General features: G+C 43.6%; 1 protein-coding gene across 4 annotated transcripts in view; it reads right to left on the reverse strand.

Moving 5' to 3' along the window:
* The window catches only part of Abcc4 (ATP binding cassette subfamily C member 4 (PEL blood group)), a 224,165-nt gene that overhangs the window by 33,093 nt on the left and 164,859 nt on the right, over positions 1-26,213 (reverse strand). For all 4 annotated transcript variants that reach the window (XM_005317040.5, XM_005317042.5, XM_078016213.1 and 1 more), the window contains 6 exons: positions 17,328-17,478; positions 12,053-12,172; positions 10,878-10,988; positions 9,897-9,997; positions 8,795-8,986; positions 4,024-4,179 (listed from right to left, as the gene is read on the reverse strand). In XM_005317040.5, coding sequence (XP_005317097.2) covers positions 4,024-4,179; positions 8,795-8,986; positions 9,897-9,997; positions 10,878-10,988; positions 12,053-12,172; positions 17,328-17,478 — 831 coding nt within the window. The remainder of the gene's footprint in view (positions 1-4,023; positions 4,180-8,794; positions 8,987-9,896; positions 9,998-10,877; positions 10,989-12,052; positions 12,173-17,327; positions 17,479-26,213) is intronic.

The following is a 26,213-nucleotide window of genomic DNA, read 5'->3' on the forward strand; positions in this document are numbered from 1 at the left end:
AAAGAGTGCCTGATGCTCTAGGAGAAGGCACCTTCAGCTTTGCTCCATGTTGATTCACTTTGACTAAGGTTTGGGGGAATCCCTTTCAGTGGTGAAAAGCCATGCAGTTGGTAGAATATCTGATGAGGTGTCATTCAGTTCAACAAACACTTATTGAAAAAAAAAATTTCTGGAGTCTGGACCTGAGTTTTGATTCTACTGTTTAAGTCCTTGGCCTCATGGTAAATACTGAATCTCTCCAAGCCTTGGTTTTTCTTCCTGGGACATGGGGCTTGCCCCGCCTACCCTGTGGGGCTGCCCTGGTAGCCTAAAGGAGGCTTCTCACAAGGGGCAGCAAGAGCCTGGCCAAGCAGGGCAGAACAGAGGGGCACAGCGTTTTAAAACTGCAGGTGCGACCAATGGGTCATGAAATCAATTTTGTGGCTCGTGATCATCATTTTGTCTTTTATACAAACTAGAATAGAACGATATAATCGAAAATATCACAGCGCAGGGCACAGAGTGATAATGTTTTATGAGATTTTTGTTTCCGGGCACGTGTGTGTGCAGGGGTTTAAACACGGGCCTGCACTGGGATCGGGATGCAGGGAGACTCCTCCCGGGGAGCCGGGTCTCCGTAGCTTTGCAGCAGTGTTGGCGAAGCTCAGCTGCTGAGGAGCTCCTGGAGTTCGCCTGGAATCCTGGCGCTGCCACTTCCTGGTTGAGCAAGTTAAGCTCACTGTGACTCAGTTTTCAAATCTGTCACATGAGGGTGACAATAGAATTGTTGGGAGGATTAAGTGGGAGGTGGTGGGGAAAGAAGTTAAAAAATGTGAAGGATTTCACAAAGGTGAGGAATTATTAGTCCTGAGTAACTTGTCTTGGGTGGCGACAAGCACCTGAGCCCAGGAAACAGGAGACGCAGCCTCTGTCCTCAGAAGGAGAAAACAGCAAGGAATGTGGGCCATAGCCTGGGGGTGGGGGAGGTTTGCAAAGGGTGACTGGGGTACAAGGCAGGGAATCTGAAAAATGGGGTGGGAGGAAGCCAGAAAACAAAACAAAGAGATGGCTTCACCTTTTGTTCATCTTGAGAAAAACAATAGATTTCCCTCTGGGGCTTAATCCTAGGGCCATCTAACATAAACACTTTCTCTTTCTGTGCTTGTCTAAGTTTTTCTGCTGCTTTGCTATTTACACTTAAATAATTTGGTTTGAAGAAAATCACCAAGGATTATAAAAACATAAACAGAAATTAGGGAGCCAGTGATCATCCCTAAATGGCCAGTGTTGTTCACTGGGCCACCTACATTTTTGCATGCAGTCAAATCTTCATGATGAATCTGTTAGGTAGTCACTACTAGACACAGCTTAAGGACAAGGACACTAAGGCTGAGTGACTTCACCCACATTGTAGGAGGCAGAGAGGGATAAAAATGTGGGTCCTGTAGATACTTTCTCCACATTCTGAAGTGGATCCTTGCTGCCCTCTGAATGGCTTCCTGGGACGCCATACTCACTACAACTATGTTTCTTCTATCAACCAACATTGCACCTTGGAGACAAAGTAAGATAAAGGTAAAATATAAAGGATCTGTGTTTACAATGCTTGGTGATCATGATCTACATGGATACAAAGCGTAGCACTGTTTTGTAAGTATTCTCTCTGGAATAGACACACAGAACATTTGCACAAAAGGAGGGTGGGGACTTATGGAATGGAACCAAGACCTGGTGATGTCAAGGTGTATTTAGTCTTTGCTCAGATGTGCTTCCAAAACATTCCCAGCAGAGCCAAGAATCATCTAACGCTATTTCTTTATTTAGAGTTCTTTTATGTACACAAGCATACAACCATTTCTTATTAAGAAGCATTAAAAGTAATGTAGGGCACGTTTCTAGATCCTTTCATCCAAGGATATGAAAGGACTTGGCAGACACACCCCTCATCTCTGCTAAATAAATTTCCTTTGGCCCATTTCTGAGATGGGTACAAACAAAAGACATAAATTGGGAATTTAAATTTTCATTTCTACTGTAACCATGAAGTCATGATTAAAATCTCTAGATGGAATCTTGTGTGCCAGAAAATTTCCTCCATTTTTTTGCTGAAAGGATTATCTTTTTTTTTTCCAAAAGGGTTATCTTATTTTCAAAAAAATCTGGGGAAAACACACAAAACATGAAATGACACAAAACATGAACCACACCTTAACTGTTTTTTAAAGTATATAGTTTTGTGTAATTATACAGTCGTCACCACCATCCATTCATGGGCCTTTTTCCATCTTACAAAACTAAGCCCTGTAATTCCATGTCCTGTCTTCCCTCAGCCCTAACAACGGCCACTCCACTCTGTTTCCATGAACCCAGCTGCTCATAGTACCTTGATACTCTAGACCCATCTCGAACTCTGCACAATGTCTTCAAAACGTATCCGGGTTGGAGCATGAGTCAAAGTGGCCTTCTTTTTTTTTAATGCTGAACAGTTTTCCACTGTTCCTATAAATCATTTTTAACCCATTTATCTGTAGACAGACACTTGGGGTTTTTTCCAGTGTAGGCTGCTCTGAAAACAGCCATACCAACATCTGAAGACCCTGCTTTCAATTCTTAGACCATCTGGTGACTCTACTTGTAATTCTGGGAGGAGACTTGGGCTGTTTTCCACAGGGGTTATAGCGTTTTACATTCCCGCCCTAGCGCCCAGCGTTCCCATTTCTCTATATCCTCACCAACACACGGTGATGGATATATGTGTATTTTAGAGTGGTCACTGTGAGGTGGTATCACATCATGGTTCTGAGGTGGATACCTTGATCTCCAAATTACTGGAAGTAATTTCTGATTATTTCAGAAGTGGATGGCAGTTTATAAGTGTGGTCTGTCATGAGATCTAAGTCCACATTCTCCCTCCCTTGGGGACCCAGGTTCTCTGTTTCCAAATCAACAAGTACTTAAAGGCTCTTTATCTACACATCCAGAAAGCATATTGGCCGGGCTCTTTTTCTTTTGTCTCTGTATTTCTTATCTCAGGAGTGAGTGTGCATGTGTGTGGGTACCTCAGCTCCCCTTGACAACACTATGCTTGCAGAAAAAAAAAATCCCAAATTAGAACCCCCAGAACACTCCCTGAAAGTTTTCCACTAAAAAGCAGAAGAAAATAAAACAAAATCAGAGCCCAGGAAGACATGGCAATTCAACCCTCTGCCATCGTGGCGATGAGGCCCTGGGTTGGCCTGAGGCACACTATACACGCCGAATGCCCTCATGACTGCTCTTAGAGGTGCTGCCAGTAGCTGCCTGGTGAGGATGAGAAAACAAAGGTGCAGGGGGATGCAATTCCTTTGCCCAGCCTTCCTCCTGACTCTATACGGCCTCCCCAAACAAAACCACTTATGAATGCCTAGATTCTAAAAATCTCTGCAAAGCATCTGTAAGATGTGACTCTCACGGCTCCAGAGTTTAACCAGGGTCCTCCATGGAGATAATCACCCCTGAAAGGGTAGCTTTACTCCCTACAGCAAATCCCCTCATTAAGACACATACAGTCCATGTTTCCATACAGGAACCTCTTGAGAGCTGAACAGACCATTTGCTATTCTGTTCTCAGAACTATGTAGTTATCAATGGATAAAACTAGCACCTAGGGAAGCTGAATCCAGAATCTATCTGAGTAAGGTATTTATTGAATCAGTTTTTCCCCCTCTTCCTCCCTCCCCCCACCAACCCTATATGCATGCACACACACACACAAGAAAACAACAACAACAACAAGATCAGATCAACCCTGATATCTGATGAAAATTCTTATTCAGGGCTGGGACTATAGCTCAGTTGCTAGAGTACTTGCCTAGGACACACAAGGCCCCGGGCTCAATCCCCAACACCACCACCACAAAAAGAAAATACCTATTCAAAATATGCTCTACTGAGGGAAAGAATCAGTCTTTTCATCCCATTTCTTAAAAATGCAATAAAATTAAAAGCAATTAAACTCAGGCGCCCTTCTGGAAGGCACGCGTGAGAATGCTCTGACTTGCATACCTGAGGTATGATGGACATCTTCTTCCTTAAATCATGAAGTCCAATTTCAGTTGTCAAGATCTTATCGATCCAAATTTTTCCTTCAGGTTCTGACAATCTAAAAAGGGCCGAGATGAGGGAACTCTTCCCAGCTCCTGTTCTTCCCACAATTCCAACCTACAGAGAGACCCAGGAAGGGGGAGGACATTTAATAAAGGGCAGCACACTGGAAGAACACTCTGGTTGCCCAAGGTGAATTACAGAGTTCTATACAGAACATCGTCCGAAAGCTTCTCCACCTCGGCACTGTCCACATTTGGGGATTGATAAATCTTCATGGTGGACACAGTACCCCTGGATGCTTATCAGTACCCCTGGTCTGAACCTACTGGATACCAGCAGCAGCACCCAACTGTAAGAACCAAAAACGTCACACATTGACAAATGTCCCCTGAGGGCCCAACTGCCCCATTGGTCTACAGAAGAGTTAAAATCAGCCATCTGTCTGCTGTCTGGGAAGACCCAAGGCATGTAGAAAAGTCAGCTCTTGAACGCTTTAATTCCAAGGTCTAGAGATTTTGAATCTTGAGAATTTCTTGGATAACTTCACAGAGATGTTAACAACGTAAGTCAGAAGCATTATATATATAAACACGTATTAGTTTTTCCCAGAGTCCTCTCATTTAAGACAGATTATTCTTTGGCAGAACACCTAAATCAATGAAGATGCTAAATATCTGGTTACACTTGTTTAAAATGTCTTAAAATGTTTGTCAGTCTTGGGTTTTAACAGAACGTAACCAGGAGCCAAAAGAAGCAACAATGAGATCAACACCCACACCACCAAAAATATTTGCTATTGACATGGGGCCTTTCATCTGGGCAATTTCAGAAAGCATTTTACAAATCAATTAATACTCATAACTGCCCCTTGAAAAAGAGTCCTCTCAAGTGATCATTCCTCTTATTAAAGCCAAAGTAGAGAGAAATGAACTGCATGGACAATAAGATCAAAGAATCAATATACCTGTGATGGCCTGCAAAAAGTAGCAATCCCACAGAGTTGAGAGATTAACTCAGGCTTGAGAAATGTTGGCGATCATCACCATATTGTTCAGGTAAATGATCAGCTGCTCAGAGAAGATGGACACAGCCAATGAGCCCTATAAACAGGATGGCCAATGGCCAGCCCCTTCCTTTCACGGGAAGACAAGTCATGCATTGTAAGTGGTTAAGTTCACCTCATACCCCAGTAGAATGACGGCTACCTCTGATCAAGCACTGACCACATGGCTCTCTGGGCCAGGTAATTTCCTGAGGTGAGCTCCTATTACATCCATTTTGCAAAAGAGAAAATGGAAGGTTAAAGAATCTGTCTGAAATAATTGAACCTGTAAGTGGTGGAGCAGGACTAGAACCCAGTTCTGTTTGCCTGTTGTGCTGAGGGCCTCCCTGTCACTTAGGAGACAGTGGGGGAAGGTGGGTCCACATAGAGACCCTGTTGCTAGGCATGGAGAGCATGCTGCAGATGCCAGTGGGTAGTGCAGGGGTTGTACAAGAATTTTGTTCACTCTGAGCAGATCACAGTTGATGACAGAGGAAACCTGCAAGTGAGGGACAGGCATGGGTCACCCAAGAAAAAGGTCAGATTAGATCTAGTGTTCTACTGGGACAGAGAGACTTTTTTAATAACATCAGGTTATGAAAGGAACTTAAATGCCTGAGCTGGTGCAGAGACAGAGACAGCTATGTAGGGATGGCTAAATAGCAGATGAAAATAGTCTGCAACAGAAGACAGGTTCTCCTGGAAAGATGCAAATAAACACATAAACTTAGGACCACACAGAATTAACTATAAGGTAAACTCATGGTTTATACTATAGAAAAGTTAAAAACAAACAAAGAAACAAGAAAAAACCCTGTAAGGTATTAAGTGGCCCAGGGCCCTCCAGAGTCTAATGTTTAGTCCCAAGGGGCAATCCAGGAGCTCAACTTCATGCTGATGCAGTTTCCTGGAAATCGTTGGTTGTTGGTCACAAAAAAAATTGCTGTGGGGGACAGAGGACTTCACCGGGGAGTCTCCTGCAAAGGCAACTCTGACAGAGCTGGGTCACCTTTGTGATTACGTTGCTAACAAGTTCCCAGAAGATGCAGGTGCTGCTGGAGCAGCCAGGGCCAGAGAGCAGAGGGGAAATGCAGCCCAGGGCTCCCGGGAGGCGGGCTCTCTGAGAAAACATTATGTAAAAAAGGAGAAAATGTAGGAAACTCATATTTTTGCACATTATAGCAAGGTCTAGTACACATCTGTAAAAATGTATTATCCAAGTAATAGCTCTGAGCAAGAAAAAAATAACAAACCCAAATCAATCTACCTCTAGAGCTGGAAAATGCTTTAAAATGGCCCAGTACTCTCAAATGATCAAATCAACCACAAAATCACCTAAATGAAAAATGCAGCCAGTGTTTAGAATCGAACCAGGAAGCCTAAGGTGGTGTTTACCTCATTTTTGTTCTTTATTTTTACTTGCTATTTCTTCCATGAATTAAAAACCTGCTTAGTACCGATTATGTTTTCCCATTTACTAGAACTTCCAGGAATCTCGGCAGAGGAGACCACTAAAAGGGAATAAAGCACCATTTCTGCTGTGTTAGCACGTTCCCATGTCCTTGCCTGAAATGGTGACTCTGTCAATCAAGTCCAACACCAAGGGGGTAGCCTACCATCCCAGGGGCTGGGCACAGGTGTGGCGGAGTTGAAACCTAGCTGGAACAGGCAGAGTAAAAGCATTCCCTGATGACTCTGTCTACCTGCAATCTCTAAAGACACAGAGGGAGCTAAGGTGACACTTGGTAGACCAAGGCACATTATTGTTGATACTAAAATGCGGTCTTCAAGTTTAATTTACCCTCAAACACTTTAGCATCTCAGGTGATCCTATCATTTGGGGGTTTTAAGATCAAGGAATACAAATCTAGGGATATGCATTGTTTTCTAACTTGTAAAACAGAGGTTCTTCAGTAATTCCAACTTTGTGGCTTCGAGGGAAATTTAAGACGTATGCAAACAACGAAAACTACGTTTGCAACATTCAGATCTGATAAAAGCACCGTATGCGAGTAAGCAAACATCCTTACAGTCCTGCCAGGAACGGATTGAGACTGGCTTTCATCATAGCTGTAGCTCATGTTCCCTACACAGCTGTCCTCACTGCCTATGGACCTACAAGCCGTGGAAATAATTAGGAGCTTGCTTTTGCCAAGTGACTTACTGAAGCTGTTCCCTGGGTACGCTTTGGGCACTACTAAGTTGTACATTTATTCTTTCATGTCACAAGGGCATCACTCATTAAATCATGCCTGTGATTAGGCCATTAAATGGGCCTGTGGTGGAAAGAGTTTAGAAGCAGCAGCTCCTAAAGTATTTAACACTCCAGGGGCTGGGGTGCAGCTCGGTGGTAGAGTGCTTGCCTAGCATGTGCAAAGCCCTGGGCTCAAGCCCTAGTATTATAATAGGGGAAAAGTACTTAACGCTCCCATCTAGGGAATGGGCTGTTCACAGGGTTGCCTTGTGAATGGGTTTTCTCCTAGGGGTCCTACCTACCTGCACATTATGCTCCCAGACAGCTCTCCTCAGCACCCACCACATGCCCTACAGAATGCCATTTAATGGGACACAGCAATGTTCCCTAATCTTAAGAAGCCATTCCCCTATGCACATACATCACATTTTGCATATCCATTTACCAGTTAATGGACCTCTCACCCTTTTTTGTGAATAATGCTGCTGTGAACATGGGTGGACCACAAGTGCCATCTTCAAGTACCTAGAACATGATGTGGAAGAACAGACTCACAGAGGCAGAGGTTTTAGCTGACTCTGAAAATGAGGAGACTTTCTGCAGCCAGACAGCAGCTGGTATGCTGGGAGATGGAAGGACAGGTCCTTTGGGAGAACAGGGGACACCCAGAGTGTGGGGGTGTGTGCATGCTAGGAGTCAAGGCAGGAGGGCCAGGTGGGGAAAGAGCTCCTACTGCCTGTTTTGCTCTGGTCTAGTCCTTGCAGGAGCCTGCCCTAGTTCTGCCAAGGGAATGAAAGGACATTGGTGGCAGGTGTAGTTGCTGGTAGAACCAATCCACACACCTCCCTGAAGTCTCCACAGTCCCTCCAGGACTTCCCTTTTTTGACTCTGAGTGAGTCTCTGGGCCCTTTACTGCCTAGAGCATGAGGCTCTGGTTTCTGAGCCCCAGGGTTGTGGCTTCTGGGTTTTTCTCCGGTGGCTGAGAAGTAGCCACACAGCTCCAGCAGGAGCAGGCCTGGGTTTGGGGCCTGTGGGGGTTAAAGGAGCCCTCCAGGCCGGGAACCCATGTGGTGGGAGGCCAGGGAGCAAAGGAAAGTATAGGTTGGATGAAGGAAAGGAAGGAAAAGAAAAGGGACAAAGGACAACAAAGGAAGGGCTGGACGGAAGCTGCTGCGGTGACAGAGAGGAAAGCATCCGAGCGGTTCAAAGAGCAGGAAGTGATGGGAAGTAGACATGGAAGCCCTGGTTGAGTTTCCAGGTGTATCCCAAGTCCGGTTAGGTCCCAGCCCTGGCGCTCAGGGCCCAACACCCCCAGGAGGCAGCTCACCGCAGGAAGAAGGAAATGCTGGTTTCCAGGGAAGACTTATCTATCGTCACTGATCTAATTTTTTCCAAGAGGAACCAAATGTCCTCCACAGGTCTAGAGCAAGACAACAAGCAGACACGGAACTAAATCTTTAGCTGATTTGATAACAAAGATGGTTTAAACGGACCTTTTCTCTCGACTTAATGAGAGCCGTCAGGTGCTTTAACACCAGAGGCCCGTCTAGACTGTAGGTGAAGTTGACGTTGTCGAAGACAATCACGCCTTCCTGGGGCCAGGTGGGTGGTGGGCGCTTCTGGTATTCCCAAGGCGCTTCTTTTTCTAGATCCGTGTATTCAATCACCCGCTCCACTGAGATCATCTGAAAGAGACATGGCATCCACACGGGTTAGGTGCAGGGGTTCACTGATGGGTGCTAAGGGGTGGTGAGGGAATGCTTGTGATTTACACGTGCAGGTCAAGGAGAATGCGGGTCTCAACACCCATCAAGACTGCCAAGGATCCACAGTCTCCTTCCCCACCATGCCCCTTCCTTCACTTCAGCTGCTTCCCTCAACACAGACGAAATAAAAGGCATTTTTAAAAAGGCTGTTAGGGACCCTAGTCTTTTGCTATAGAACAGCCACTGGCTGTAGATGAGTTAAATCAGATAGTCATCAAAACTCATCATAATAATCTTCTCAAGCAAAATTGAAATATTCCATGTTCATTGTCTATCTTTTCAGGAGAAGGTAGACCTGTGTAGAAAAGGAAGTCACTTACAACCCCACCCTGGTTCCCTACCAGGAAGGAATGCCAGCAGCCCCAAGATCTCCTGCCTTCTGCTCATCGCCTAAGAGAAGAAATGCTAGAACTGGGTGTGGGGAGTGGGGAGACCTATTAATTAAATAAACAACCTCAAAATACCAAATTTTTTCTTTTACAGAGAAATGAGAAATCACCCATTAAGAAATAAAAATAAACAGGCCCCTAAGAAATTAGCTTATATCCTCTCTAGGATTTCAGAACTTCCCTCCTACAGAGACATTTATTGCATTTGAGGACAGCTTGTGATGAATATAAAACCTGCTGACATAGCATACATGAGACGGAGAAAAAGATGTATATATTTTATTTTACATTAACTTTAAACAGATGGAGGAAGGATCTGAAAAAACTCTGTTAGCTCCGATGTAAAAATAACAGTTTTAATATTTTACATAAGAATGGCTTTTATGCTATTTAATGGCAAGAAGACTTGAAAAGGCCAAGAACGTTCAGATAAACATTACCATATTCTCCACTTCGGCGCTTTGTCTAACAGACCACTGGAACATCCCCATGAGCGTGAGGGCGTAGGACAAGGCCAGGCCAACCTGCCCGGCATCCAAAGCTACGTGAGAGGAAGCAGGGAATAACATCAGTCTCATCTATAATCACACCTGGCTCCTTCTGCCAGGTTACCAACAAAACCCAACAAGTTGCAGATAATGATAGTAACCATGATGCTTTTATTAGTTGTTATCCGAGATTATAATACACCTTTAAAAACCCATGAGAAATTTTATAAAGATTATTAAATGAGTTTATTAATCCCAATAGGATCAATATACATTTGAAAAACGTGATATGCGTGAGGACTAGCGTCATTATTCACATACTCACCACCGTGGTTTCAAAGCCCGTTATGTCATAGTGCTTTCTACATCCAATGTGACCACAGCTGGGGACAATTTTTTTTTTTTTAAAGTAAACTACTGCTCTCCTGGTTCTATTATTAAATACTGAAATTCAGCAGTGTTACTATGGGAAAGTCAGGGGTGGCGAATTCATGCCAGACACGCCAACACCTGCTCATCTGGTACCCATCTGGCAGAGACAACGATGCTCTTCCTTACTGAGAATCTTTGTCGACCTAGAGCACGGGCAACTACACCGATCATCCAAAAGCAAGACCTAAAGCCATAAGCTGAACAAAATGCTTCAGAGCAAACTTGTGTCACTCCTTACAACTACAGACAGGACTGGGAATGTGCAGAATGACATTTGCACAGCCCTCAACCCATTCAAAAAAGATAAAAAGGACCCATCAAGACCCCATGGGTCACACTGCAGAATCATAACCATCCTGACATGCTGTAAAGCTTTCATACACTTCATTAGAACCAAGAGAATATGGCATTGGACAAGGTGGCAAGAGTTTAATTTAATAACTGTAAACACAGCTATAAATTGTAATCATACCATAAATAGTTATTCACATCTGCACTTACTTTTTGCCAGAATCAGGGACCCAAAGGCAACAACGATGACAAAGATGGCACAGATGGCGTCCAGGCGCACGGCGAACCATCGTGATGTCGTCAAAAACAAGAACCAAGCCTCTGGATGCGCGAACCGTGACAAGCAAGATGAACAAGTACAAAGCCACATCAGCCACAGTGAATGCGAGGGGCACGGAGTTGCATGTGCCAGGTGGGACCCCACAGATACACACGCAAGACACCTGAGGATTTCAGAAAGCTGGGCCTTGGAAGGGATGCACATGCAACACACGGAGCTGTGCGGGAAGAGGCACTAACACTGCCACCCAGAGAAACGGAGCCATCGGAGTAAAGGACACGCAAAAACGGTCTCGGGTGCCCCTTTCATAACACTGGACCATGACGTGAAGTTCACCAGCTCATGTGGTTGATAGTTTCCAGTTCTCCAGAGTACACCTCTCACTTTGCATCTGGCACCTTCCATACTTAGTAGAGGGCCCTGCCCACAGGGCACATTGCTTAGGGGCTATCTCTGAATGACCAGTTTGCCAAAGGACCTGTGTGTGGTTTTTCATGTGCCATTTAGTCACCAAAATACAATCAAGGTCTGAAAGATGGGCCAGAATTTTATATATTAACGGAAAATCCTGAAGTTTTTAAATGGATAAAAAAAAAAAAAATTCACTGATCCAAAGAATAGTACGGGTCAAGTGGGTGGCAGATCTGATAATCAGAAGATGGATTTCTGCAGTCAATTCTGCTGCCCCATGGGCTGAGAAGGGCTCCCCATGTGATCTGGTGAAAGTTTTATTGGAACACAGCCATGGCCACTTGCCGATCTGCTATCTGCTTGATTTCCTGCTGCAGCAGCAAAGGTGGGCAACTGCAGTAGGGACAAAGGGCACCCAGAGCCCAGGCTATTACTAGATGGCATTTTGCAAAAATGATGACTCCTGTCCCAAAGGGACAGAGACCAAGGGCCCAGAGAGGGAGTACCATGCAAGCTATCAGAGGGAAAGCAGGGAAGCCCAGAAAGATTCTGAGAGGAGCCAAAGTCTAGGGGCAAAGGAGAGGAAGATAGGATATGACGTTATACCCAGAGGCAGGCAGAGGTGCTGGCCAACAAGCCCAAGGAAGCAGTGGGTCCCAGCCCTGGAAACCACTTCCAGAAGAAGCGTACAGACCTGAATGCAAGTCCTGGTGAGCATCGAACAGCTCCTGACACCTCTCTTCAGCTCTGTATGCCCGGATGGTCCAGAGCCCCTGGAGGGAAGATGACAAGTGGGAAAATACTGGACTCCGTGCTGCAGAAAGAGAGACAGACACCAAACAGAGCGAACTCAGAGACTGGACACAGGCAAACCAGATGCCTTCTCTGTTCTATGGTCATGTGTCCGCCAAGCAGCATATCAGGGCTTTGAGTTTCCAGAAGAAATGTTCCCAGTACCCTGGAGAGGACCCTACCCATTTACCCTCAACCCCCTGGTCAAATCATGCATCACTATATTGGTGGGAAAATAAGGGTCTCTCTGTTTGACCCACCTTTGACCAAATTCAAATTTGGTTATTGTTTTTCTTTGCAAACCCATCCTTCAAGGTCCTTTCTTCCATATTCTTCCTGGGTATCTCTTTGGTCAGGAATTATTTTTTCACTCATTTTGAGACATTAACATTTTAAAAAATTGTTATAGCTCTCTATAAGATCTTTTCCCACCTTAGATTTTAAAGAGCCAGGATATAGCCACTGAATCTCAGTAACTAGAATGGCACCTGGCACAGGACAGGAACCCAGTGAATAGGCTGAACAGAGTGGCACTTCCCTGCATCCTGAGGAGATCTTTCTGTGCCTATTGGTGCAAGATGAGTGTCCTGTGTGGTCACTACGTATCTGGATGCCACACCGCACTTGTCCACAGGACCTGCCCGGTCAAGATATCATTGACTGGCCTTGGCTTCAGCTCCAGAAGCCTGAGGGATAGAAATCCATCCTGGTGTGTGACAGTCACTGTGACCTGGGCAACTGCCCACGCCTTTCTGGAATCTATCTGTAGTCCAGTGGCTTCATCATCTTAACAGAATTTTAAAATTTGAATTTTCCTTTGTGTATCTCTGTTTTGATTTAGAGCACAATGTCCATGATGGGTCATGTGTTTTGAGCTTGCTGTCTCATGACCACCAGAGCCCACCCCTGCGCATGGGGGGATGTGTGGGTTGCCTGTCACCAGGCAGCAATGGTTCCCTGACAGTCTTCACTCTGCATTGTGCAGGACGCTGTACTGGGACCGGGATGCATCGGGAACACATGACCCCCGCACACGACCTCTACCATCATCTGGGATGATGGAAAATACTGACAAATCCCTGTCACCTGTCCATAGCCTGGAGAAGACCTGCTGGTAAAACATGGAGTGTTTTGGAAAAGAAAAGGTAATTTCATCTTACAAGAAGCTGCATATATTTTACAAAATTACTAGGAATAGAAAGATCAAGAGAAAAACTCCAAATTATTCTCTGGGGCATCCAATGGCCTATGTGGCTACGCAGTTCTACATGGAGGTGCTCACTGTGCACACGGGTACAGCACGTGATCAGGAGGTACTGGGCACACATGTGCCAAGGCAAGGAACTGAGCCAGCAGTCAGACTCCACAGTTGCATGAGCAAGGAAGAAGCAGATGGCCAACTAAGAGCCACTGTGATCACTGGTGGCACAGCCTGGACCACGGGGTCTGTTGACTGCCGGCTCCTCCCTGGGGCTTTCCCCTACAAGGATGTCTGACTAGGAAGACTAACAATAAGGAATCCTCTCCTGAGATACTGCTTTCAGAAAGAAAAGCTTTCCTGAACATGGATTTACCTACCAACACATGATCTACTAATGCACGTCATTCCGGCAGAGCCCTGGGCAAATGCAGCGGTTCTGACTGTCCAGCTACATGTGTGTTCTCTCTCTCTCTCTCTCTCTCTCTCAGACATACTGAGCAGTAAATTGCTATTCATTTTAGCTTCCTTTAACCTTGCACTTAAATGGTAACTAAGCTTTAACCTTGCACTTAGATGGTAACTAAGCTCATGATCCAAATAAATAAGGCTGGGAGCCCTGCATGGTCTTTCTGCAGACATCAACAGATGGCTCTGCTAGCCCCCCAGAGGCTGGTCACCCTGCACACAGGGTATTCTGAGAGATGACCAGCTCAGGCCCCCTGTTACCCTACCAAGAGCATGCTAAGGGTCTGCCTTCAGAAAGCCCGAGAACTTACTCTACTGAGCTCTCATTTCTAGAACAAGGCAGGGTCTTAACCCTGTTTCCTCAAAGGCACACAGCTGAGGCAGGCATGGTGGCCACCCAGGCAGGGTCTTAAAAGGTTCTTCAGCCTGGCCATTCTCGGGTGCTACCCGTACCAGAAAGTCAAAGTCACCACTGGTTCTCTTCTGGCTGAGTTTGAGAGCAGGACTGACTTTAGAAATCGGGTGTCGCCCCAGCCTTGAACACCAGGAAACCCAAGGCCAACTGGGGTACTTCACCTTACCCCAAGAGACACTGAGGTCCCGCAGAAATCTGTACCGTTGAAAGATAATCCTGTTTCTTCCACACTCGACTCAGGGCGGTGGGGGATGCCTGTGGGGTGAGCTGAAGGGCTGCAATGCAACTCACTAGATCTGACAGCACCCCCTCAAGGCCTGCAGATGGACCCAGGGGAAGAGCAGGGCAGAGAGATGCAGGCAGAGACCCTGGCCTGCCAGTGTCGCCATAGGTATCATTAATGCTATGGGAGGCCTCCTGGTTATTACTGTGGATTTAATCCTCTGTGTGCAAGATTCCAGGGCCTTTGGTATAGCCAGCAAGCACTTTCCAAGCACTGTCTCAGGGAATTCTCAGAAAAACCAGAAAGGGCAGGGAATTCTCAGAAAAACCCTAAAGGGCAGGTGTTTTTATTGTCTTAACAAAAGGAAAACAGACTTCAGGCCCATTAAGGCCCAAGATTAAATAAATTACCCAGAGTAATATAGATAGGAGCCAGAGTGAACCTGCCTTATTGCCAAGGCTGTGCTTTTCACCTGAGCCACGGTATCCTAAAGGGAGAAGAGCTGGAGTTCAAGATTCTCATGCATCACTGGATACGTTTTTGTCTAGGCTCTGCAGCCCATAGTCAGAAAACTCCTAAATCTTTTTTTTTTTTTTAAATAATTTTTAGTTGTGGGGCTGAGAATTGAACCCAGTGCCTCGCACATGATAGGCAGGCACTCTGCTAATGAGCCACCACTCCAAAAAACTCCTAACTCTTACTTAGCTAAGAGTTAGGAGTTTTCTGTACCTCTTATTAAGCACCTTGAGTTGAACAATATCCCTGGAAATCTGGATGGGAATTCCTTACAATAGCAGACTCAAGGATCTATGGTCTGAACACATGTGGCATTTGCATTAACACTCAGCTAGCCAATGCCCAGGGCAGACATAGCTAATGGATCATGGCACCCTCACAGTCAGGCACTTGGATATGGGGTCACAAGCCAGGAACTGTTGAATGAAGAGAGTTCAGTAGAGAAACACAATCAAGTGCCATCCTGGTTTTATGCCCTTTTCTAAAATAAACCACTATGTTCAAGACTGCTTAAATATCAGCCTAAGATTTCAGAAGCAGCCAGGGCAGTATGATTTGAAAATAAACCTCGGGGCTCTAGATGGTCTCGAAGAATAAAAATGAAGTAGGCTTTGCCTGGTTCATCTGGTTATCTGGGGGTAAAAGGGAACATCTGTATTTAGCTAGCTGCAGTCAAATAGGGACAGGAAACCCACATTCCACAGGGCCATGACAAAGTTGTAGAATTTCCAGATTAAAATTATCTTTAAGTTTTGGGTAGATATTGCCTGGAGAGAAAATCTTGTGTACTTCTTGCAAAAGCCTTCCTTGGGTCCTCTCTCCTCACTTGCACATGGATGGGAAGTGGCTCTTGAACAGTGCACAGCCTTCCCAGGGGTTCCTTCTGGAACAAACAACCCTTCTTTGAATATACCCAAAGCTTCTTTGCAACAAGATGGTGAGTAACTCCATTTCATGAGCAGCGCCACTCATAAAATGTCAAAAGCCTTATTTCTCTGAAATAGACAGACTGGGGCCAAAGAAACGCACAAAGGAGGGTCTCCAGCAATGCCAATTCCCAATGCCCTGCAGCAATTGATAGGAGCAGAGTGCTACGCTCACGCTTGGCACACAGACTGCAGCATTCTGCTTCCCGCTGAATTCTCAGCAATGGAACCTCAAAGCAATTTGGCTCATTCCCCTGATGCCTGAGAATTTTCTTCTACAGCTTTTCTGAGCTACAGGGCTCCATGCAGCCACCAGAAGCCACCAAAAAACAAACAACCCACCCTCCATTGTCACAACAAACAGATACTTTTTCCATGGGGAACTACAGGACTCAATATTCCTGGTCCTGATGTGGCTTTCAAAAAGGTGATTTGGCCTTCAATTGCATTATCCATCACAGAGGTTTTCTGACACCATATCTTCCTTTTTTAAAATTTTTTGGCTGGTATCCTTGTACTTTAAAAAATATATAACAATTCTATTACCCTTATAGCTTTAAATTTTAATAAGAACGGAATGCATTAGTTTGTGCATTCAGGAGATGAGCTCTGGATTATTTCATCCTGCGCAATTACCTGCAGAAAACAGTGATTAATCATAAAACGGTTTCCTCTGTTATCCGAAAGCTAGGAAGTTGAAGAGAGCAATAGATTCTCTGCATTCTAAACTGATTCCCCTCCTCGTGGTCTCAAAAAGAGATTATTTTCAGCATCCACATATTACCAGCCTAAGGGGGGAAACCTCAGCATGTCATTGCACCAAGTACCACTGATAATAAGGAGCACAACCAGAAATCACAATGCTTATACTTTCCCATCACTTAACTGCAACTTATTTCCAGTAGGAAAAAAAAATTTTACTTTTCAAATATATTATTTCTGATATTTATGGATATAGTTCTGATACTTCTTCCTTTCCTTTCTCTCCTTCCCTTGCCACTTCTGGTATCTTCAAAAAATTCCCTGATTATTTTCCTTCTAAATTAGTTCTAACACATGAGGAAACATTTCGTTCATTAGAAAAATGCTTCTGAAGTGCTGCTCTGTGCACCAGAAACATGTCATGGGCAAGAGTGGCAGAGAAGGGTCCGCAGTCTTCATGGATTATTCCAGGGGAGAATTTTTCTACCTTGTCCTTCATTCGTTTTTCCAGTTAAATTTTAAAATTGCACCCAGCAGGCCACCAGTTCCACCTGCCCTAAGGGCCACACTGACTCACGCTGACCATAATACTGTGTTCAATTACCCGATGTTAACGAAGTGAGAAATTCTGAAAGATAGAGTGTGCAGAATTTCAGAGGGCTCCTTAATCACCGCACAAATGGAAGCACAGTCGCACTGCCATACCCACCTGAGACCCTCCGTACTCACTTGTAGATTCCAGGCGCTTGACATCCCTCGATGTTTCCAGGAAGTATCGTCGGAGAAACAAGAAAAGGATGGCCAGGGGAACCAGCGGAATCGCGATCCAAGGAATCACTGCCACGGCCACAGACACCACACTGATCACCACCAGCAATGTCTGCAACAGCAGAGAGACAGGGCCTCCTTACCCAGACAGCTTCTGAGCCACGAGCACTAATGGATACTTTGTCGAGGATTCTAGTCCTTTCCTCGAAAGACTTGTTGGAAGAGGAAAAACTTTCCCGAACCAGGAAATAAAGGAACAAGTGACAGAGAAGTAAGTCACCCATCACTGCTGGGCTCCAAGCGTCATGCAAAGAAGGTCCTATGCATCCATTCTTTTGGTACAGTCAACATCCCTAGGAGACAGGCATTATTATTTCCCATATTTAGTGAGTAGAAAGCTGGGATCCAGAGAAAGGCTGCATCCCAAACTACCACAAATCAAGTCGATGCTCCTGGGAAACTGGCAAGTTGGTGTCACAGATGAGGCTCCCGGGACCTCCGTTAAGCATGGGTGGCTAGGGGCAAATTCAGGGCTCAGAAAAGGAGGAAACTACTTTCAATCTTTCTCTTTGGAAGTGGGGAGGCTCCCTCTTGATCCTCTACCCCCTGTTAATACTCACTGAGTGCTGACTGTGTATCTGGCTCTATGTTAAACCCGTCAGATGAATCAACTACTTTGAGGCTTACAGTACCCCTAGGAAGTAGTAGTATCATCTCAAACGGAGACATTGAGGCACGGGGAGAGGAGAAGCAACTTGATCAAATTTACACCGCATCAGGCACAGAACTGGGGGCCTCACACACTTACCCACCACATGTGCCCTCAGTATACAGCCAACTTTTTATTGTTGAGGAAAAAGTTTTTATGTGGACCTCATCATTTGTCTTTAATTTTTCCTCTAAACACCCTTACTTGAGGAATTCCAGAGTTTGTCAACAGGCCCAATAAAGAACAGACAAAACAAATGTGACAAATATTTTAACATTTCGTAGAAATCTGTGGAAGAGTTTTGATACTAAGTAAACAATCTTCAATGTCTATAAAGGTTTTTTGTTGTATTTTTTTTTTAAATCTTATCTCCTGGATATACATTTGCTTTTCTGCCATTAGGATAAGCATTTGAAATGTCTATTTCAAAGGCAAATGATAATCGCAAGAGCAGATGCCACTTATCAGGCATCTAAGGGTGCAGGGCTCTGTGCTAATATTCACTTAATAATCAAGTCCCCTGTGAGCTGATTTTATTTAGGGAAACTATCTTAGTCTAAAAAAGACACCAAACAGAAAAAAACCAAGCCACTGGGGGATGCTGATTTAAGTATTCAGCTTTATCAAGACAAGAATGAAACTGTGGCCTGTGACTTAAGATGATGGGGCTGCAATTGAACACTCAGTGTTCCCCTCAAGAGAAGCACACACTAGCTTCCCTGGGGAGGGCAGAAGGGCCCTGGTCCCAGGCTCGGAAGTTCACAATTGTACACAAAAACATATCACTCGGCAGAAGGCACTGAGTGCTGTGGAAATACAGGCAGGTGTAGACAAGGCCCTCGTGAGAGTTTTGAGGATCAGAAGGTGGCTTCACAGATACACACGTGATAGCGCGTGCGTGTGTTCGTGCGGCTGTCACAGGTGCCTGCCTGTGATTTTAATTCTCCGTGTGCAAGATTCCAGGGCCTTTGGCATAGACCTCAGGCACTTTCCAAGCACTTGTGCTCCGTGCTCATCAGTTCTGGTGCCTTCCTCACTGGGTGGCTCCCCAAGGAAAGGGTGAGGGGGTGACACCCCAGAAACCTGTTAGTGTGCAGAGCTCCTCAAGTCAGTTTTTTGGGGGAATCATGGCAACCATATTGTAATGAAAAGAGGACTGTCACTGGCATTTGTGTAATAAGAAAACTGGTGCCTAAGAGGTTCCGATGAAGTCAGTGTCATGGAGAAGGCTAAGAGTGGTTGGTATTCTGGGAGCCCAAGGCCTTAGTGGCCTGTAATTCCCAATGCAGGGAAGTGCTAAGCCCCCAGGAGCCGGAGGAAAGAGGAAACTTCCAGAGCCATGATCTGATGGCTGGAGCTCCTGAAGTCAAGGTGGGTACAGACACATGCACCCTCCCGGTCTCTATAGCAACAGCAGTACACAAACCAGAGGGAAGCAGAATGGAGTTTCAGAGGAACAAATCCCGAGTGTGGGAATTCCAGCTGTTCGACCCCTTGCCTTTTCTGTCTACTGATGAACTGGAACACACACTGCTCAAAAGTCAAAAGGTTTTCTGTACGCTCGGAAGAAGGACTTTTTAGCGCCTTCCAGGCCTGGTCTTAGGTTCACCATCATTAGTTTTGGGGGGGGGGGGGAATCACCCAGGAAATTATGAGAAACAATACACAATTAAAATTTTTAGAGCAAACTTAACATAATTTAATTGGGTGATACTCATCAGTTCAATGATCTGGCTCTAAGATGAAGGACTTCTAGGGCTAATCTGGCCTGCCACAGGAAGCAGAGTTACACTTGAACCAAAGGGCGTTGTGCTCTTTTCTCAGGGTCCATTGAAGACAAGTAACTGCTCCCAGAAGCTCCCAAGTTAGTTTCGGTCTTTTAGATCTTATGGGCCCAAATTTGTAAGCAATTCATAGAAGCTTTCTGGTAAGTTCTAGTTCCACTTCCTCCCAGTGAAGGGAAAGTCACATTCTCCTCTTTTTTTCATGCATGTGTGTGTGTGCGCACACAAACACAATCTATACACATATATCACACATATAGGTCCCATGCATATATAAACATGTATGTTTACTTGTATATACATAACTTAAACTCTTCATGAAAATTGGCACAGGACAAAAATACCTAAGCAAAAAGCTACAGTCTGAAGGGGGGGAAAAGAGATTCCAATATGTGATGAACATTCCTCCCAAGAAATCAATCTCATCTCTTCCTTCCAGATTCCCAGGGATTCCCAGAAGCTGAACCCATGGTACCCACCAGCCTGCTGCCATGCCAAGGCACAGAGAACAAGGATGTGTGTACAGCCTGGAGAAGGGACTGGCCCAAGCCCTGATGCCCTGAAAGGTGAGGGGAGTTGTCATTCTGACACACCTGTCACCTTTGGGTATAATACCTGGGAATTCTACCCCAAGTTTTATAATTCTGCATGAACAAATACAAACAAGTCTTGGATAAAAGCTTTCACTTGAGATTTCATAACTTGTAGTAGGTATGTAGCTTTTAGAAATGACAACTTAGACCCCAAGGGTAAATTCCTTAAGTCTGGTGTGGAGTGCTAGGATGGATTTAGGGCCGATCCTCTTCAATATGAAACAGGAAGGGTGAGACTTCCCATCTTTCTGAATGTAGTAAAAACCAGGCTATGCAAACAAACCCAAAGGCTGGTGGTAGGATAAAGTATTATTGGCAGTTCTTGCTTCACAAGAAATAGCTCGGCTTCCCTTATCATTACTCCCAAGTGGGCTGCTTTTGCAGCCAAGACCAGAAGAGGAGGAACAGCATATCCAAAGACCTACAGTCCCAGCCGGGCTCAGAGGTGTGCACATGTAATTCCAGTGGCGTGCGAGGCTGATGCAAAAGGATGGAGAGTTCAAAGCCAGCCTCAGCAATGCCGAGGTGATAAGCAACTCAGAGAGACCCTGCCTCTAAATAAAATACAAAATAGAGATGGGCATGTGGCTCAGTGGTCAAGTGCCCCTGAGTTCAATCTCTGCCAATCCCCCCACCCACTCCAACACACTCTCACACACAAAGACTTCGAGGAATATCACGAAATTGGAGCATGTGACCACTGGGCAGCTTGATTCCAACCAAGGACACAAGGAAGCAAGCACTTTGTTTCCTAAATTTCTCATGTACCAAAATGATATTGACTTTCGCCAACCATGTTTAAGGTCTATCTTGCTCAAATGTGCGTTCTTGACATAAAATGGCCACTAAACTTCATGCCTTTTACTGTCCTTTCCAAATATTTTTTCTAATTCTCAGCATTGATAACTTAGAGAACTGGAGGTAACTCAATATTTTTTAATATGCTTGTTTTATTCTATAACCTTTTTTGTTTGTTTCAAGTCTTTGCTTCTTTTCAGTGAAGAATTACTGTTCTGAGATTGCTGAGCATTTCAGGGATACTATGAGAAAAGGTACCAAACTCAAATACCTACTTAGCATATTTGGTATTTAAAAAAACAAAATAATAATAATAATAATAACAACAACAACAATAATAATAATTGTTATTATTATTACCATCAGGGTTTGAATCCAGAGGTGCTTAACCACTGAGCCACATACCCATCCTTTATTGTTTGTTTGTTGTTTGATACAGGGTCTTGCTAAGTTGCTGAGGCCGGCCTTGACCTTGCTATCCTCCTGCCTTAGCCTCCTAAATTGCTGTGATTACAGGCATGTGCCACCATGCCCAGCATCAGAAAAAGATGAATTTGGTATTTCATTTCCAATGCATCATGAACTGTTGTGTCATTATCAAGAGAAAAACAAAAGCTAGATATTGTACATTAGTGAATCCCAAGAAATTAAACTGTGTCCATTCCAGGTCAGCCTCCATGGTAGTAAGCAAGCATCCTGACCTGGGTGTCAGGACGACAAAGGTGAAGGACCTTATTTACCACTCATGGAAAGGATATCCAGAGCACTTCATCCTCAGACAGAGCTGCCTGTGAGCAGCTGTTTCCAACAAACCACACTTACATCTAAATGAACTGCTAACGAGGCGTGCAAAAGCAATAAACGAAAAAAAATGATGCTTATGAAAAATGTTAATTGTGGTGTTTAAAACACTGCCCCCAACCAGGAAAATGTTACTTCCTTGCTAGTACATATGGCAAATGTCCTCAGAATATTGAAGAAATTACGCAATTTTCTATATCTAGTTGACAACCAAAGGAAAGTACAATTGCCTTGCCCTTTGAAATACCAGGAAGAAAAAAAAAAAGATAACACTTCATGATGCTTGCCTTGTGTGCAACCTCTTAAGTATTTCACCTGCATTATCTAACTTCATTCTCATATCTGATCTAAGTAGCAGGGCTTATCACCGCCATTTACAAAGGAAAAAACAGGCTCAGGGGTTAAGTCAGATAATACAGTCACTTTAATCCCAAGTCTGTTCTCTTAATCTCTGCATGATAGCGCACCCCATGTAAGGTTCATATTTGAAAAAATGCCTGAATATATTCCTCTTTTACATACATTTAAAAATTTTGTTGGGTTTCCTGTGGTTGTGTCTGGCCTCTCTCATGAGATTAGACCTAGATTCTCAGCTAATTAGGTAATGAGTTTGCAAGAAGATCTTAAATTGCTTGCTAACAGAACACAATGAGACATGTTGATTTTAGGACTATTGTTTCAAGCTAAAAAAAAAAAAGAAGAAGAAGAAAGTTTCATAAGAAAAATGAATTTGTAAGCCTCAAAATGACTTAAGAGGGGAAGAATCAAATTTAGTAAAGACACAAAATCTAAGAACACAAAGCAAGAGTTGATGACTTTGCATGCACAAAAGCTGTATTTGAATGGTGGTAAAAATAAAAATTTTGTCCCAAGCAGATACTCTAGAATTAATATCATACTGTAATATAACAGGTTTTAATGTATTTTCACGGGCAAATTTCCATTACAAGTACTCATCTGCCTGTTTGGAATCTGTCTACCAAACAGCTTATAGTTCTGTAGGAACGTCTAGGTATCTACCTGCAATTTACTTTACACTTAATTCCATAGGATTCTGTTCCAACAAGTGTAGGAAGCTTGTGCCAAATAACTTGTTTCCTATAAACAGCAGTAAAAATATATTCTTCTTATTTTATGCAAATTCATGCCATTCATCCTTCTGCCTCACTCCTTATTTGAACTCTGTCTCATACCTGTTATTAGGCACAAAGTGAAAATTTCATATTTAGTCATAAGGCCACTTAATCAGTACACAGTACTCCTATTACTTGTTTACAGTATTAAAAAAAAAAATAAGATCAGCACCATCAAGATTGCTAACACCTCGGTGGAACTGGAAAGCTTTTAATACTGCTGTCAGTCAGCCTCTAGAATTCCATTCCAGATTCTGATAAGTGCAAATCATCCAGATTGCCTCGAACTATTATTGATTTTGCAGAAGATATGACTTCAGTGCAATAAATAAAGCAGGAGTCACTTCTTGGCAAGAAAGCATGGCAAGATTTTCCCTGATTTAGAAAAAAGTAAAACAAAAACAAATACCCGGATGCCTAGTTTTTTGATCAGTAACCTGTTTACTCATGTGGGTGTCAAAGAGATTCTTCCATCTATTTATTCTAAAACACATGGAGATAAAAAAAAAATTACCTCTGGATGAAATGACTATCATAACAGACTGTGTTGCTGGCTAACACAGGATTCTTGTGGAAGCACTAAAATTCAAAGCAGGCAGTACAAATCTCCAAGAGTGTTAAGAAATAAAAATGTGAGTCCTATCAAATTATACACTACCTTGCAATTACAGGATGAGTCCAAGCCAAGGGGAAAATATGGAAGGCCTTAAAGGTAAGCTCCTAAGCCTTAACACTGACAGCCTCAGCATAAAATTCACAGGTGTGACTCTTGTGTCAGTGTGGCACCTGCCCTTGGGCAGTTCAGAGGTCAACTCTGGTTCCCAGGTCTATTGTTACTGGACCCTCCTTGGGAGGTCTCTCCTCTGTCACCTGGTTCTTTTGACCTCCACCAACTCAGTTACCTCTGTTAAGTCAGAACTTTAGGGGATGCTGGCATGACTGATTCCTATGAGGAGATCCACAAACATGTTCTTAAGATTAAGCCTTTCTGAATTTGGATATAGTAACCACTCCTGTATCCTTCACTTGGCTGGTGATCTTTTCATATGCTGAGCAGTCCGTGGACCTATGTCATCCTTCAGTTAGCTCTGCATCTTGAGTCAAGGCCAGCTGCACTGAAGAGAGAATGGCTAGTGGGTTACACCCTGTTCAGAAACATAGGAGAGAAGGCAGGAGGGAAAGCAGCAACCATTCCTGCCTTTGGTTCAGCACATCTGATCAAAGTCTTCCTTTCCATCTGCCTTCAGTGTCAATAAACTCACTATAAAACCCAAGGAAGGAGTCTGAAGAGAGACTACTTTTTAATTTTTTTTAACATTTTTTTTTTTAGTTGTCGATGGACCTTTAATTTATTTATTTATATGATGCTGAGAACTGAACTCAGTGCCTCACACATGCCAGGCAGGAGCTCCACCACTGAGCCACAACCCCAAGTCCTGAGACTTCTTTTAAAAGGCACATGTTAAGGGCTAGAGTGTGGCTCAGTAGTACAGTGCTTGCCTGGCATGAGATTCCCAGCACCACACAAAAGGGGGGGAAAATATATCAATTTATATGAATCTGAAAATATAGTTCCAGAATACATAAAGCAAAATCTGACAAAACCCAGGAGAAACAACTTCAGTCACAGTGGGAAATTCTGGCCCACTTATCTCAACAACTGATACCACAAGGATATACAAATCATAGATATAGAAGATGTGAAAACATGATAAACAAACTAAAGGCTATTTTCTACATTCTTTTCAAGTGAATATGTACTATGCCACAGAGCAAATACCAACAGACTTCAAGGGACAAAAATTATTCAGAATATATTTGACTTAAGTGCATTTAACAAGGACTCAATCAGAAAATCACTCACTGTAAATTCAGCAATACACTTCTATATAAAACCCAGTAAAAGGAAATAAACATAAAATTAGAAAGAATTTTGAAAAAATAAAATGAAGATCTATCTAATAATACTAAAATTTGAAGTATGCAACCAATGCTGTGTTTAGAGGTAAATTTATAGTTCTAAAGTAAATCTTTTAAAAACAGAAAGGCTAGCTAAGTATGGTGAGGCATACCCGTAATCCCACCTACTTGGAAAGCCATAAGGACTCAGTGAAACCCTGTCTCAAAATAAAAAATAAAAAGGGCCAGGGATGGGACTCAGTGGTTAAGCATCCCTGGATTCAATCCCTGGTTTCCAAAAAAAGAAAGGAAGGAAAGAAAGAAAAGAAATAAAGTTCAAGGCCAGCCTCAGCAACTTAGTGAAACCTTATCTTAAAAAACAACAACAATAAACTCAAAAGGCTAAAGTCTAGAGCCTAAAAAATCTACCTTAAAAGTATAAAATAGCATATTAAAGTATAAGAAGAATATAAATTAGAAAAAAAGTAGATGCTAATGAAATAGAAGAATAACACCCAAGGAGAAGAATCAATGAACTGAAAGGTGGCTTCTTGGAAAACAATAATGAAATAAATAAGCTGTCACACTAAAACTAAGCAAGGGAAAACAGGGTGGGTGGGATTACCATGGTGGTGATTATAAGAGGATAAACACTGCACCCATTGATTTCACATTTTGACCCACAGGGCACATTTCTTGAAAAATAATGGACAAAGAGAAACATGAGAAGGAATAGAAATCTGAATAATACCATGTCAACTTAGAGTTGGAAAGAAATGAGAAGCATACTCAAAATACCCACTAGGAAAATTCCTGGCCTATACACTTTCACTGGTGAATTCCATGAAACAATTAGGGAGAAACCCTTCATTCTCTTTCAGAAAACAGAGGAGCAAGTAGCAGACAGATTTCCACTAGAAAAACAGAACCAAGATAAATATCAGGGGACTGGTGGCAAGAAATCAGGGGGCGGCCAGGCAGGTCCAGAATCCACACAGAAGCTCTTAGTGCTGGTGATAAAGATGTCATCCACAGCCTTAAGTCTTCTTTAGGGAATCCACAGCTCTTGGGCCATTTCACTGACTGAATCAGGCTCATCCAGATTAACTGAAATAATGCTCTTCACTGGA

This window comes from Ictidomys tridecemlineatus, chromosome 6, assembly GCF_052094955.1.
Source record: "Ictidomys tridecemlineatus isolate mIctTri1 chromosome 6, mIctTri1.hap1, whole genome shotgun sequence".
In the NCBI taxonomy this organism is placed as follows: Eukaryota; Metazoa; Chordata; class Mammalia; order Rodentia; family Sciuridae; genus Ictidomys; species Ictidomys tridecemlineatus.